The 15,680-nt window shown below is 36.4% G+C and overlaps 2 protein-coding genes across 13 annotated transcripts; one reads left to right on the top strand and one right to left on the bottom strand.

Annotated features, from left to right (window-relative positions):
- The first annotated feature begins 1,524 nt into the window (after positions 1–1,524).
- Positions 1,525–10,145, top strand: LOC107769083 (uncharacterized). Of its 12 annotated transcripts, none has more exons than XM_075239888.1 (8): positions 1,525–2,045; positions 4,081–6,532; positions 6,694–7,112; positions 7,640–7,712; positions 7,801–7,888; positions 8,109–8,449; positions 8,619–9,342; positions 9,450–10,145. In XM_075239888.1, exon 2 carries the CDS (start codon positions 4,171–4,173, stop codon positions 6,427–6,429), a length of 2,259 nt encoding a protein of 752 aa, XP_075095989.1. In that variant the 5' UTR covers positions 1,525–2,045; positions 4,081–4,170; the 3' UTR covers positions 6,430–6,532; positions 6,694–7,112; positions 7,640–7,712; positions 7,801–7,888; positions 8,109–8,449; positions 8,619–9,342; positions 9,450–10,145. The 12 variants fall into 12 exon arrangements, with proteins under 12 accessions (XP_075095989.1, XP_075095985.1, XP_075095987.1 ...); XM_075239884.1 differs by having other exon boundaries at positions 6,694–7,491; XM_075239886.1 differs by lacking the exon at positions 7,801–7,888.
- On the bottom strand, positions 8,829–12,230 carry LOC107769084 (HIPL1 protein). Its single transcript, XM_016588274.2, has 7 exons — positions 12,048–12,230; positions 11,781–11,941; positions 10,654–11,427; positions 10,057–10,273; positions 9,765–9,943; positions 9,435–9,658; positions 8,829–9,346 (listed from the first exon to the last, which is right to left on the bottom strand). The coding sequence occupies exons 1-7, from the start codon at positions 12,142–12,144 to the stop codon at positions 8,953–8,955; spliced, it is 2,046 nt and encodes a 681-aa protein (XP_016443760.2). The 5' UTR covers positions 12,145–12,230; the 3' UTR covers positions 8,829–8,952.
- Between the last annotated feature and the right edge of the window lie 3,450 nt (positions 12,231–15,680).

The following is a 15,680-nucleotide window of genomic DNA, read 5'->3' as shown; positions in this document are numbered from 1 at the left end:
AATGTAAAACATGAAGATTGTAGCCCTTTAAGTTATCTTTCCAATCATATATTGTGGAGCCCAAATGGAGTTCTGAGCGAAAAGTATGTGCATTTTATTAGACAGTGCGCAATATGCCTACTCGATTCTTCGTTTCGTTGCTCTATCATCCGTTGATCCCCGAACACGATCCCTGCTTAATTCCTTGGGCTTTTACTCAGACTTCAAAACTCCAAATTACTTGAATTCATTTCATAACATCTATATAGCTCGGAATCACTCCTACAAAGCATAAAATACATAATTAGTACAAAACACCAGCGATTAAAGCGTAAACTCAACTAAAATGTAGTAAATTAGAGTGTAATAATCGACTAAAATACGTAATTATAGCTCATCATCAAATGGTAAAAAGAGAAAGACTAATGCTTTTGTATGTTGGAATTGTAGACTTCTTTGACAAGGAGATTTGAATCGAGATACGCAGCCAGTGTCTCTTGTCACTTGCCAAGTGAAGATCAAGGATTCAAACCGCTTCTCCCACAACAAAATTACATTAAATAAAATGATAATCATGTTCTTAATACTGTAATAGTATCCAAATGAGTGAATAAATAATAAATAGACTTTATGGACATTAACAGGGAGGGAAACATGTTAGAGTCAATCAAATTAGGCTGTAAATAATGTTGCACAAGTTGTAAGCAAAACATAAATTCGTAAATAAGGAAGTTACTACTCTGAAATTAACAAACAAAAATAAAAGAAGAAAAACAATGGGCCTTTTTAGTACGGGATTGAGTGCCACGTATTTCAATTTTATAGCACGTTTGGCCAAGATGCAAAAATCAACTTATTTTAAGAAGTGTTTTTTTTAAAAAGTATTTTGGTGAGAAACAACTTGTGTTTGTCTAATTAATTTGAAAAGCACTTCTGAGCAATAATTAGTATTTGATCAAACTTTTAAAAACTACTTTTAAGTGTATTTTCTCAAAAGTATTTTTTAAAAAAATGATTTGGAAAGAAGCTACTTTTTTCTGCTTGTCCTATACTGTTTCTGCTTCTACTCAAAAACACATTTTCCACCTAAAAGCTTGGCCAAACACTTTAACTTTGAAACAAAAACACTTTTTTTAGCTTTGGAGAAGTTTGACCAAATATGCTATTAAAATCTTATTTATTCGCTTGCTAAGCACCCATACACGTGTTTCAAAGGCGTAAGTGCACATATAGCCGATATTTGGACCGCTATTTAAGCCATATCCTAAGTTCTTAAAATTTTGCTAGTCTAACCATTTCGAAACAATTTTAGACATATGGTAATAAAAAATTTGCATCCTAAGTTGCAAATTTAGGCACATATAACTAAAGTTCATGTATTTTAGCATAAAGGTCAGGCATATATGACTAAAATTCAAATATCTTTTGCATAAAAGGTCAAGCATATATGGCTAAAATTCAGGCCTTTCGTACATATGGCTGAAGCTTATGCATTTTTGTATGAAGTTAAGCACATACGGCTAAAGTCCAACCGTATATGCATGAACTTGGCAAAATCTGGCAGCTTCAGTTTGTTTGCCTTCTTCCTTTAAGCTGCAGCTGAAATTTTGATCAAATTCACCCAAATTTAAGGTATAATCTTCTACCAAATCTATAAACACATAATAATTTCACGGAATCCCAAATTTCAATTGACCAAACCAAAACTAGTTAGGTGAAGATCCCAAAACAGCATCAACCGATAGATTTCAAGATTTTCTGGTTCACAAATTTCAAAAACTCGATTTTATTAATAAAGTATTTTCGTTTAATATTGGCTACCAGTTAAAAAAATTGGAGACACTGGATATAGCTTAAATAGCGGGCAAAACTGGTTACGAGGTGAAATATTTACTGTTTCGAGCCTTTTGGATATGGCCCTCTACATTTAAAAATGGAAGCCCATAAAGTTCTTAACTTCAATATATGTCCGGCCCATCAGTTTTGAAAATGGATTTTGAGAGGCCCAGAGTCCATTACAAACCCAACAGGGAAACTTGCTTTCTTCTCCGGCGAAAAATCGGGTGGTATGTTCCTCTCTGCTCGCTATCTCCACTATTTTCTACTTTACCCTAATAAAGTACGCTTGGAATTCGATTTTTCATTACTTAATTTTATATGTTTTCAAGTTAATTTTCATTTTCATTTTCATTGCTTCCCCTTTGATTATAGCCAAACTTCTGTTAGTTTATTATATGACAGTTAATAGTATCAATTTCCATTGCCTACTTTTGTCCCTTACAAAAAAAAAATTATAGTATCAATTATTTGAGTATTTTCACTTGAAAGTAGGCTCATAAGTTCACAAAAAAATGAAAACTTTGTATATTGTGTTGCTATTGATTTGCACTAACTTTTAGGGGTCATCTTATAACTACTAGTTATGCAAGGATTATAGTCTTGTTGTGAGTAATAATATGTGGATTTTTATGGATGAACGATAATACATGGATTGTTATACAGAGTTTGTGATACCAAAATAAGAAATAGCTTTATCTTGGGATGCTGAATACACATATTCTTATTCCACATAGTATGTATAAGTAACAAAGTTAATCTCGTATAACTCAGAGGCGGATCCAGGAATTTAGGAGGATGGGTGCACTATTACGAAGCGGTGGATCCAGAATATAAATTTTAGGGATTTAACCTTTAGTTCTACTATTGCATCCATTACACTTTTGGAATTATAAGTTCAAATTTAATATTAATATAGTAATTTTCTTACATCTATATAAGTATTCTTTACTCCCTATCGAAAATGTTGGGATCATTTGAATCCATTGACTATATGCTAGATCATTCACTACTACTAGTTTTAATATGCACATTTTGTTTAATCATATAAAATTTTATTGTAACCAAAGAATAATAGGAATTTCAATGCGTGAAATTCTAAAAGAATAAATCAAACAGAGAAAGAAAGAAAAAGAAGAAGTACTTAATTAATATGCAAAAAGTGACACCAGACATGTCCATCTCCCGTGGGCGCCTAGTTCTAAATAAATAAAATAAGATTGACATGAGATTTGAGCTCATAATCCACTCAGAGAGGTGCATCCAATAATCATCGCATCATATGATATGTTGAGCTTGGGTGCACACATATATTTAGCATTTTAAATAAAATATAACATTACTATACATGATTTAGGGAGGGGATCATGGGTTCACGTGCCCCATAGAACCCCCTAGATACGCCCCTGCTATAACTTATGCAAGTATTTTTGTGCAGAGTTCTCTTTACCTAAAAGGCTAAAACCAAATGTTGTATTAGTAATGCTGTATTGTATTAATAATGAAATGTTTTGTACCTGAAGACAGACACAGTAGTATTAATGCCGAGTATTATATTTTCCTTAGCCCTTAGTTTCTTGCAGATGTAGACATTAAAGAGAGAAAGCTGGGAAGCACCATATTAAGTATCATTAAAGATAACAGGTAAATGCTTAATAATAACCACTTCTAACTTGCACTCACAGCACAAGCTACGTTCAGAGCATTTCAGATGTTTGTAATGTAATAAAAAGAAATTCTATTGAAAAGAATAATCTGAAAACAGTAAAAATAATTAAAAAAAAGAGTTTGTGTTGGATTGGCACAACAAATCTATGCACAATGCTCGACTTATAGATTGAAGAATTATGAGTCAGTTTACTTACGTGTTGTTTGTTTCACACTTTTCATTTGTTTCTCGGCTGGTGTTTAGCCTTAGTTGGGAACTGTAGTTTATCTTGTAAACTCTGTTCTAGATGTGAATATATCATCTCTCCTTTAAAAGAAAGAACTCACATCTTCTACATCAATTTGGTGCGACAGAATGGTGACTTGAATGTTTAACTTTGCTGTTTTATTTCTGGATATTTATTATGGGTGAAGCATTAGCAGCGTTATCAGATAGGTTAATTTTTGTCTTTATTCAGTTCCCTTCTTCTCCAGATATTGTATTTGCCAGAAATTGCCTTTTAAGTAAAAATATTACATGATCAATGTCTTACATCCAGACCCCACTTGTGGGATTACACTGGGTTGTCTTATGTGATTTTCCTGTTTGTTTTACAGGTGACAAAGAGATGAAGTTTCTCTGAATTGGTCTTGTACATGGAGGAGAGCCATGGCATTTGCAAGCTTTAATGGCTCTCTTTGAAAGAGATGAGGAGGTGTTCTATTTTTGTTTTTTCGTACCATTGTCAACTCTTATCTTATCATCAATACTTGGGTTCTGTGATAAAACACACCTCATTCTCTTGCTTTTCAACTAATTGTGCGGTTGAAAAGCTTTCTTTCCTTCCTTTAACTGCTGCGAGACCCTTTCCAGATTATTCGCCTAAAAAAGCCTCCATTAGAGACTCTGAACTCGTGCATCACGTAGCAACTTCTATTAAGCAACGTTACTCTGAGCACATTCACCGTGTTTTAAAGCCCTTTGAATCAAAAATCAGACCTGACCACATCATTTGGGTTCTCATGAATGTGAAGAATGATTACAAACTAGTTCTGGATTTCTTTGACTGGTGGTGTCAACGGAAGGACCCGTCAGTTGAAGTCCGTTGTATTGTCGTGCATATTGCCGCTGCTCAAAAAGATGCAAGGACAGCACGTAGGCTTATCCATGATTTCTGGACAAGACCCAGTGTAGATGTGACAGTTTTCTTCTCTCAGTTTCTCGAAAAATTAATATACACTTATAAGGATTGGGGTTCTAATCCATATGTTTTTGATATTTTCTTCCAAGTGCTTGTTGAGTTGGGAATTCTAGATTGTGCAAGAAAACTTTTTGATAAGATGTTGCACTATGGCTTGGTTTTATCTGTCTCTTCATGTAACTTATTTCTTTCTCGTCTCTCACATGATATTGAGGGGCACAAAATGATGCTTAAGGTATTTAATGAATTTTCGGAAGTGGGTGTTTGCTGGGATAATGAATCTCATAATATAATGATCCATTCTCTTTGTCAGATAGGAAAAGTTAAAGAAGCTCATAACTTACTCCTGCAAATGGAGCTGAGGGGCTGTATGCCTGAAATTGTAAGTTACAGCACCGTGATTAATGGATACTGTGCTACTGGACAGCTTGAACAAGTCTTGAAGATCATCAAAGAAATGCAAGTAAAAGGATTGAAGCCAAATGCTTTTACTTTTAACAGTATAATTCTTCTTTTGTCTAAGACTGGCAAAGTGCTTGACGCCGAGAAAATCCTGAGGGAGATGACTTCCCAGGGAGTCGCTCCAGATAATGTTGTTTACACAACTCTTATAGATGGCTTCTGCAAAACTGGGAACATAAGTGCTGCATACAGACTGTTCAATGAGATGCAGTGTTTTAACATTACTCCTGATTTGGTAACATATACTGTCCTTATTTCTGGTCTGTGTCAAACTGGAAAAATTGGTGAAGCAAATACGCTCTTAAATGATATGCTTGGCCGGGGATTAGAACCTGATGAATTCATTTATACTGCGCTTATTGATGGTTATTGCAAGGCAGGGGAGATAAGGGCAGCCTTTTCTCTTCACAACAAAATGGTTCAGATGCAGTTGGCGCCAAATATTGTGACTTACACTGCACTGGTAGATGGGCTCTGTAAACTAGGGGAACTTGATACAGCACACGAACTTCTCCATGAGATGTGTGGAAAGGGTCTTGAACTGAATATCTACACATACAACTCACTTGTTAATGGTCTTTGTAAAGCTGGAGATGTAGAGCAAGCAGTAAAGTTAATGAAAGATATGGAAGCTGCAGGGATCCACCCTGATACTTTTACTTATACTACTCTAATGGATGCATATTGCAAATCTGGAGAGATGGGCGAGGCTCATGGATTACTACGTCAAATGTTGCTCAGAGGACTTCAACCAACAATAGTTACATTCAATGTTCTGATGAATGGTTTTTGTATGTCAGGGATGCTAGAAGAGGGTGATAAACTGTTGAAGTGGATGTTGGAGAAGGGCATAATACCAAATGCTACCACCTACAATTCTCTTCTGAAGCAGTACTGCGTTCGAAATAATATGCGTATGACGTCAGAAATTTATAAGGGGATGCTGGGCCAAGGAGTTGTACCAGATGCCAATACCTTTAACATATTGATACGAGGACATTGCAAAGCTAGAAATATGAAAGAGGCTTGGTTTTTGCACAAGGAAATGATCAAGAAGGGATTTACTCCCACGGTAGATACTTATCATGCACTCATCAAAGGTTTTTTAAAGAGGAAAAAGTATTCTGAGGCCAAAGAAATGTTTGAAGAGATGAGAAGGGAAGGTTTGTTGGCAGATAAAGAACTTTACTCCATCTTTGCGGATATGAACTATGAATTAGGGAACTTTGATTTGGCGCTTGAGCTTTGTGATGAAGCATTAGAAAAGTGTGTCTCAGACAAGACTGATAACAGGAATACATGATAGTTCTCTGTGATTTAAATCTTCTGATAAAAGAGTTTCAGCTGTATTTGTGCTGCTACAGAAAGCAGGAACCTGAAATTGTAGTCATCATCCAAGAACCTTGGTAAATCTTCCACACCATAGAAGAATAAGCTTCCATAAGAATTATGCTAAAGTTTGACTAGCTTACTGCTAGATATTCTTCTTTAGTTAGCGTACCAAATACTTCAGCACGTAGTCTTTTTCTTTTTCGGGGATAAATCAGCTTCAAATTTGTTGTTTCAGGTCTCTTGAGCTACAGCAATATATAGATTGGCTGACTGTTGGTCAAAATTTGGTACCAGCATATGGGAAAATCACTAGTCATTGAAGCATCCAGGAACTAGTGCCTCGAGAGACTTCAAATTGTGGAAAAGAATGATGGTACTTAGCTGCCCAGAAATATGCCATGTTCTTCAAATGTCCGAGCAGTCCCAAAAATTTGACAGCTTCATGGCTTTCTTTGATGGCTTGCATGTATCAGATAAGAAGGTCTCTAGCAGTTTTACTGTAGGTTTGGTTAATTGAGCTAAGAGCATGAACACCGACATGCTCAAGAACAGAGTCCTTGGATGGCCAGAGGGATCTTGCTTATAGCTGCTTCAAAGGTTTTGCTTATTGTCAGAATTGTGTCAATCCGGAGGAAGAAAACATAGAGGCTGCAGGTTTTGAAAAATTCCCAGCAATTTTCTGTTATTATTAGGCCATGTTACATTAAATCTCGGACCTTTGATCTCCTTTGCTAGTAGATTCACGGGTGTCAAAGCTTCATGAAGCTAAGCACTCTCAGACTTTTTCATTTGAGGAACCTAGAGCCTGAGAGAAATGTAGCTTTTTAAGTCTGAATTAGCATTTCGAGCATTTTGAGAAGCTTTCTGCATTGTGTTAGTGGTGATCCTGTAGCTGATTTTGAAACTAGCCATAATAAATCAGGTGCCTTGCTCCTCATGATGCTAAGTCTTTTTGTGCGGTCAAGCCAATTCAAGTTGTTACTCTTTGAAATCATCAGATGATTATTTGAAACAGCTGAGTTCATTATACTTGGTAATTGCGTATTGTTAGTCATTTCTATTTCTTCAAGGAACTAAAACTGAATACAATTTTTGAATGCATGCTGCAATTTAGCGCTGTAGTGCACTTTTTTTTTCTTCTTTTTTTTACCCTTCACTTAGATCTGTAGCATGCGATGCAGGAAGGTGAAAGGAGGACTGATGGTCAGCTTTAAGAAATTCCTGCTTGGATAGGGAAAGAAGCATGAAAGCTAGGTAAAAGTTGAAAATTGAATTGACTGTCAGTTCCTCCAGTAGTTTAGTATGGAAAACAGATAACTCTAGAATGGACTTCCTGTTTCAGTTTCCTCCGGTGATTTGAAGTGGAAAGCGGATAACTTTGGAATGGACTTCTTTTATAAGGGTACAAAGTTAGAGTGGAGAGTGGACTTGTACGTGGCTGTGGTATCCTTTTTTTGTGGGTTTTTTTCTTGTTTTGGGTGGGGTGGGGGTGGGGGTGGGGGTGGAGGGGTAGGGGGGGGGGGTTTCTTGGGCGTTGAGAATGTAAAGTCAGAAGTTCCAAGGAGCAGCATTATTTTAACCTATATTCGATTTCCATAGCTGCAGAAGTGGTAGTGAGTGATCTAACATTCATCTTTCTTCGTGAATCAGGTGTTGTGGGCGTGGAGTTCTACTGCGATGCAGTAAATTACAACATACCATCAAAGATTGACATCCATCTGTGTATTGAATAAAGATCCCAGTTGATTGTGCTTTTCTAAGCTTGGAATAGATGTAAAAAGAACACCGGAAGACTAGGATAAGATTCTGGAGAGGCTGTTGTTTCGATAGATGGAAGTAGTAGTTCAAGGAATGCATGATTGTTTAACCTGGTTAAAACTGTTGGAGGAGGTTATATGATAATCAATGGCTGTCTTGATATGTATGGAAGTTTTAATTGACTCACGGTTTGCAAGCTAGGCCATAGACGTGTGGCATCAGTTTCAGGAGAGGTAAATATGTAAATCACGCATTGCAAACTTCGAATTTAAAGCCAAAGCAGTATTAATCAAGTACCTGTTCCGTTCTTTTTTTCTTGTATCTCACACTTCCGCCGAAGCTAAGGTAGCTTTGCTGTTTTATTCTTTTTCTTAATGTTTTTATTTAATTAAAACCTTGTAGATCATGGGTTCAAGTTGTGGAAACAGGCTCTTGCAAAAAACAAGGTAAAACAACATATAATAAACCCATTGTGGTTCAGCCTTTCCCTTGGCGGGAGTTTAATGCACCGGACTGCCTTTCCTCAGGCCTTGTATTGCTGTCTACATTATTTGATATGCCGTGTCTTCTGTGGTCGAAGTGTTCGGTATTTAAGAGAGAGGACGATCATAATGCTTTTAGGGTTGGTCATGGTTTTAATCTTACAATTGAGTTCTCTTCTGCAACAAGATATACAGTTGCTCCGCCACAAACTGTAGCTTAGTATATAACTGATGTCATAATCACAGTAAAATTTCTACAAGATAAAGCTAGTCAAATGCAGCAGGCAGTAAAGAACAAGGACCAAGCAGAAATCTGGTTTAGCAATGTGACCATCTGAAGGTGCAGAGGGACCTGGGCTCTCAGCAGCCCTCACTATCTCCTTCGAGCAAGTGTAGTTGCAGCGACTTGGACGAACCACTCTGTATACGCCGGTGCTTGTTAAAACATAGGTATCCTTTCTGTTATCCTGTCCAAATGAGAATATGTAACCTAAAGCAGGCAATGGACTATTGGGTACTGAGCTGCAGTTGAGAGGGGAATCATGAGCACAACTAAATGGTATGCCTCTTGTTGTAAAGTTCCCACTATTGTATGGATTTTCTTGAGCTGCCCAGAAATTCTTAGCATACAAATCTCCATATAGGTAACTGCAAATTTAACCATCCTTCTGTTAAGTTTGGTTTGCAAAATTTGAAGTTGCTTCAATTATATATCTAAATGGGTGTTCATATTTACCTTCCATATATGCAGGGATCAGTCTTGGAGCGATAAACATAGCCACCTGAGATAGCTGCAGATCCAACCTCTTTATTTATATCAGAATGGTTGTATCCTAATACTGGGAAGATGGGATCCATAGAATCATCAGCTGAAGCATTTTTAAAGCGGAAAGGACCTTCGTACATGCTCCATCCATAGTTTCCCCCTCTTGTGATGATGTCAACTTCTTCATATTGATCCTGCATGATTCAAATGATTGTTAGAAACTCATCATCAAGTTACAAGTCAGCATGGTGCAGAGGTCTGTAGAAATGAATTTTAACAAAAGTGAGACTATCACTTTACCTGGCCAACATCCGCGCAGATGAAGTAAGAAGGCCTTTCTGAATCGAAGCTACAGCGCCAAGGATCTCTCAATCCTAGAGCCCAAATTTCAGGCTGCAAATCCTTGTCTTGTGAATAAGGATTATCTCGAGGAACTGAATAGTTACCCCAATGTCCAAGGTCTGATATTTCTTCTTGACCTGATGAAAAAAAAATCACCCAGTATCTCATGACATAACTGAAGAAAGTTCAAGACAGGCCAATTAGGCTTTTAGTTTTAGTGTCAATTTTTGTAATAAATCGAAATGCTCACTTGGTATGTTATCGATATCAACCCTCATAATTTTTCCTAGCAAGGACTTCTTATTTTGAGCAAAATTGAAAGAATCACCCTTGCTACCACCATCTCCCATCATAATGTAGAGATATCCATCTTCAGGGCCAATGAGTATTTGTCCTCCATGATTAGCTGTAAATGGGAGCCCCATTGTAAATATTCTTCTCACTTCTGATGGTTTCGCCTTCTCCGCCTACAAAAGTTATGAAATGTCAATTAACAAAGTCAAAACACAGTGCCTAGAGACACATCAAAGAAACCTTTGAAATGGGATTGGAGAAAATTCTATTTCAAGGTAGAATTGTAATGTTGAGTTTAATTTCTATAAACTGATAAGAGTAAAGAATTTTAACACCATCAGCAGAAGCAGATCCAGGAGTTACATTTGATAGGTTCAACTTTTAAGTTCTTACTATTGAATCCAATATTCTGATAGTATAAAAATTCTTTATATGTCAGGTGTATAGAAGCTCAGCTGTATAAAATTTAACTCCCCTCCAAATTTAAAGGTTTAGCTTAACTCCATCATTGATACAGCTGCTGTTTTAGAACATATTGAGAGTGAAAACTTACCTTGGATGGATTTGGTGCAATCCCATTAACACTGAACTCTGCAACAACAGTATGATATTGACATGGCTGCTTATTATCATCTGAGTTTATCTTTGAAGGGTCACAACCAACATCTGAATTACAAGCACATCTTCCAGCACATCTAGGAGACTTAGCTTTGTCACAGTTAAATGATGCAAAGAACCTTCCATTCTTGTCAAAGTTTGGATGAAAAGCCATTCCCATCATCCCAAATCTTGCATCTAAATAAACATCATCTGTTAAATCAGCAAATGGACTTGATTCATCAAGTTCCATTGCTTCTTCTGAGTCTTGTTCTGGTATTGTTGCTAACCAAATTTTTCCAGGCTGATTGGAGAAAAATGCGCGGTTCGATCCATCAGGATGAGGAACCATATTGAGGTAAGCTCCATCAGCAATCTTCTCTAAACACATACCATTGGGAGGCTGTAAAGTTTCATTTTTCTCGAGTAAAACCTGTTCTCCACTGAAACATAATGAATCTTTATCAGAATTTCCACCAAATGCTTCACAAAAATCGTTTTTCGATTGCCAGAAGTCTGTTAACAAGGAGGAGTTTGAGTTTTGGCTCTCTCCTGCTTTGGTTTTCAAGGATGGTGCAAAAGGAGAATTTGTTATTGGTATGTTTTGGCAAGAATCCCAAACAGATGAACAAAAGCTATTCTCTGATGTAGCAGTTGAATTGCAAAGAACAGGGACTGGTCTTGGCCTTGATTTCACCTTAAACAACTCTGCTGAGAACTGATCACATGTCTGCAAATGTTGGAAATCTTTTTTATTAGCTTTAAAGCAAAGTTTATTCATTAGATGTTGAAACTATTCTTATGCAAGTTCTCAAAATTCATATTCTTTCTTCAAGAATTTGGCAAAAAAGCAAATTAGCTATCCAGCAACTACAACATCAACAATCCCAGCATAATCCTACGAGTGGTGTCTGGGAATGGCCGTGTACGCGGACCTACCTATACAGGTAGAGACTATTTCCGATAGACCTCGGCTAAAAAATAAATTTAGCTAACCCCATCAAGAAAAATTAAGGAAGAAGTTTGAAAAACTGCAACTTCAATATCCACTCAAATGTATAAGAATGAAATTAGGAAACTTACTGAGCAGAGTATTGACTTCACAGCAGAACTACATGCTGTATCATCAGTTATATTCATACCCTCAAAAAGCTTCTGCAATTGCAGATCTTTTGAAGAGTCACAACAGACTCTTCCATTATATGGACAAAAGGCCAAAGGCTTCTGTGGAATAGCAGGTGCTCCTACATATATACAATATATAATCAGCAAAAGAAAACAAAAACTTATGTAAAAATGACATTTTGATAGTGATTGAACTGCCCCCATAAAAATCTTGAAAAAACTTACTCAAGTCTGTGCATAAAGGGAGTGAAGAAGATGGATTGAAGAAGCTATACAGAAGGAGACAAATGAATGAGAACAGCAGATTAAGTTGGTTATTCATTTCTGGAAAGATGAAGCAGAGAGGACAAGAACAAACATGCAGCAGCAAATCTGGTATTTTTCCTTATTCTTATCATGATGGAGAAATAAGTAACAAGATATATAAAAAAGGAAAAATAACTTTGTTACAAAAGATGTCATTATTCAAGGAATTTTAAAAAAAATAAAAAAAATTAGTGTTTGGTTGGTGATTTCTCTTTTGTTCCTCCTAGTGCCGGGCTTTATATACTGGTTATTGTTTTACTTTTCATCTATTTTTTGGTTCTGGTAATACTGTTATTTATTCAATGGTTTCTATTGATGGTACTGATATATTGCCTCTTTTCGTCTTCTTGAACCGAGGGTCTTTTGGAAACAACTTTTCTATCCCTCGGGTTGGAGTAAGGTCTGCATACACACTGCCTCCCCAGACTCCACTAATGGGATTTCATTGGGTTGTCGTTGTTGTTGTTGTAGTGTTTGATCAAAAAAATATTTTTCAGAAAAAATATTGTATATATTAAAGATCAATAATAATAATAGTAAATCAGAAACGGTTCTCTTGAATTTTGGAGTATTACTAATAATGTCTAAATATTAGTTGGAACAAATAATATGAAGTTAAAAGGTAAAATTATTATAAGAAAATCGATTTATGTCTATAAGTGAGGGAAATTATTTTTATTCTTTTGGTGAAAATAGTTTTCTCCCTTGGAACGAAAAAGCTTCCATTAATAAAATATACTAAATGATTTTCCGGAAGGAGTTGAATTTTTTTTCAAACTCTTTTAACTTTAAGGTATGATGAATTATCTGTACCAGAAAGGCTTCAAGTTGGTAAAAGTAGTGTTGGAAATTGGCACCCACGTTTGAGCAATAATTCAAGACTTTAGCTTGACTATTACCCTCTCTACGAAATCTCAGTGGATAGGTAGTAGTTGAAAGGGGAAGTAATGATAAAGGACAAAAATAGATATTTTATTGTTATCCAGAAAAAAAAGAAAAGAAAAAGTTAAAATTTTCTAAAAGTTGGATTGAATGTTCATTTTTCATTGATATTACGACCTTACAGATGTGTACATTTGCATTGATTGCTTATACTTCTACGCAGTGTAAATTTAAATTAATTAAATTTTAATACGAATATCGAATGAAAAAGAAAAAAAAACATACTGGTTGTACTTGCCTACAATTTAAAAAGTGGTATAGTGGGTTCACACTTCGGCCACTAAATGGTCATTTTCTTGACAGCCATTTATCACTATAGTACCAATCGACATTTATTTTATTATCTTTTTAAATTTTTTTGCTTATATAGTCGTTGAATGGGATGAACTTTTCTGACCCTAGAAACAAAAGTGAAGTTTTAAGAACAATTACACTTTATAAATTGAGTAGAAAACTCTGGTCTTCCTATTAGAAAGTACCAAGGAATTGTCACAAAAGGAAAAGAACTTTAATTTTCAAGTTAACCAATCAATGACAATTTGGATACAAGCATTTATTCTAATCTTTTGACAATGCAGTAAAATGTTTAACAGAGATTTGTACCTTATAACCGAATCGGATCCAGAATTTTAAGTTTATCGATTCTTACAGAAATTTTAAATTAATATTCAAGGTTCCTAGAGAAGTTCTCTGGAGATGCTTAGAGGCAAAAGGTGTGTCGATTCCTTACATTATGGCAATTAAGGATATGTATGTTGGGGCAAAGACTTGAGTTAGGACAGTAGGAGGCGATTCTGATCATTTTCCGGTTGAAATGGGATTATACCAAGATTCTGCCCTCAGTCCATTTTTGTTCGCCCTGGTGCTGGATGCATTAACACACCATATTCAAATGGAGGTGCCATGGTGCATGTTATTCGCCGATGAAATAGTTCTGATTGATGAGTCGCGAACCGGTGTTAACGATATGCTGGAGGTTTGGAGACAGGCTCTTGAGTCTAAGGGTTTCAGCTGAGCAGGACGAAGACGGAATACCTGGAGTGTAAGTTCTGCACTGAGTTAGGGGAAGTGGAAGTGGATGTGAGGCTTAAATCACAGGTCATCCCAAGTAGAGGCGGCTTCAAGTACCTTGGGTCGGTTATCCAGGGGGGAAGGGAGATCGATGAGGATGTTACATATCGTATTGGTGTAGGATGGATGAAGTGGAGGTTAGCATCTGGAGTCTTGTGTGATAAGAGAGTGTCACCGTTACTTAAAGGTAAGTTCTCTAAAGCGGTTGTTAGACCACCCACGATGTATGGGGCTAAGTGTTAGCCTATAAAGAACTCACATATCCAGAAGATGAAAGTAGCAGAGATGAGGATGCCGAGGTGGATGTCCGGGCACACTAGGATGGATAAGATTAGGAATGATAATATTTGGGAGAAGGTGCATGTGGCTCCCATTGATGACAAGATGCGGGAAGCGAAACTCAGATAGTTCGGGCATGTTCAGAGGAGAAGCCCAGATGCGCCAGTAAGGAGATATGAGCAGATGGTTGTGGAGGGCACGAGAAGAGGTAGAGGACGACCTCAGAAGTATTGGGGAGAGGTGATCAGGCAGGATATGGCGAGGCTTCAGATTTCCGAGGACATGACACGGGATAGGGAGATGTGGAGGTCGAGTATTAGGGTTGTAGGTTAGGAGGTGGTTTGAGTCTTTCCTTACTTTGTACCATTGCGAGACCAGTCTGGTAGGGTTTTTGTCTAAGATAGTTAGTGGCAATATTGTGTCTTACTATTTCACTTTTCAGCGCAGGAACTATTTACTAGCTATCGCTTTTGCTTTGTATCTTTCTTTTGAATTTCATGTTGTTCCTGTTTTTCATATGATTTCTTTGCTGATACTAATATTGTCTCCTTTTGTCTTTTGTTTTCTTGAGCCGAGGGTCTTTCGGAAACAGCCTCTCTACTAGGATAAAGTCTGTGTATACACTACCCTCTCCAGACCCCAGTAGTGGAATTTTACTGGGTTGTTGTTGTTGTTGTTGTTATTGTAACTGGATTAACGGACTGAGTTCTAAGCTAAATATTCTTATACATATAATGAATTTTTCAATACAAATACTGAATCTAGACAAAAGTTACTGAATTCTCGGGAACTCGTAACTAATGCACTGGATCCGCCCCAGCCTTTGAAAATTAATCTGTTTGATTATTGACCGTATTTTGTTAAAGCATAAAGGTACTTGACGGTTATTTATTTAGAGTGGAAGGTAGGAGATAAGCTATGGGGTTCGTATTAATTTGGCAGGGAACGCTTTTTTCGAAAGTGGATTTTTTTCGCAACAATTTAGGTTAGTCGAATTCCAAAGCAAATATCGAATATCAGATTAGAAACAAAGAAAAAAAATTGGAAGATAGGATGTGTTCACTTTGAATAATTAACAGTTAACAACAATATTTTGCTTGTTAATCGATATTTCAAATTATTTGTAAAGGACAAAAAACGTCGCTCATAAATGGCATCATCATTATATATGATTCCATGTAATGTGTATCTTCACTGAAATAAATATTTTCAGAAATTTAAGATAACCAAACACTACACTGTAATTCTTGCAAGAAAATA

This window comes from Nicotiana tabacum, chromosome 20, assembly GCF_000715075.1.
Source record: "Nicotiana tabacum cultivar K326 chromosome 20, ASM71507v2, whole genome shotgun sequence".
In the NCBI taxonomy this organism is placed as follows: domain Eukaryota; kingdom Viridiplantae; phylum Streptophyta; class Magnoliopsida; order Solanales; family Solanaceae; genus Nicotiana; species Nicotiana tabacum.
The sequence above is the reverse complement of the archived record's forward strand: the minus strand, read 5'-3'. Positions and strand labels throughout refer to the sequence as shown.

What these genes read in the sequence shown, in the direction of transcription:
- LOC107769084 (XM_016588274.2), bottom strand. Translation starts at nt 12,144, where the DNA reads ATGAATAACCAACTTAATCTGCTGTTCTCATTCATTTGTCTCCTTCTG. An exon ending in TTGCACCAAATCCATCCAAG is followed by an intron (nt 10,274 to 10,653) that starts GTAAGTTTTCAC and finishes TAACTTTTGTAG; the next exon opens with GCGGAGAAGGCGAAACCATC. An exon ending in GATCCCTGCATATATGGAAG is followed by an intron (nt 9,347 to 9,434) that starts GTAAATATGAAC and finishes TTAAATTTGCAG; the next exon opens with TTACCTATATGGAGATTTGT.
- LOC107769083 (XM_016588273.2), top strand. Translation starts at nt 4,171, where the DNA reads ATGAGGAGGTGTTCTATTTTTGTTTTTTCGTACCATTGTCAACTCTTA.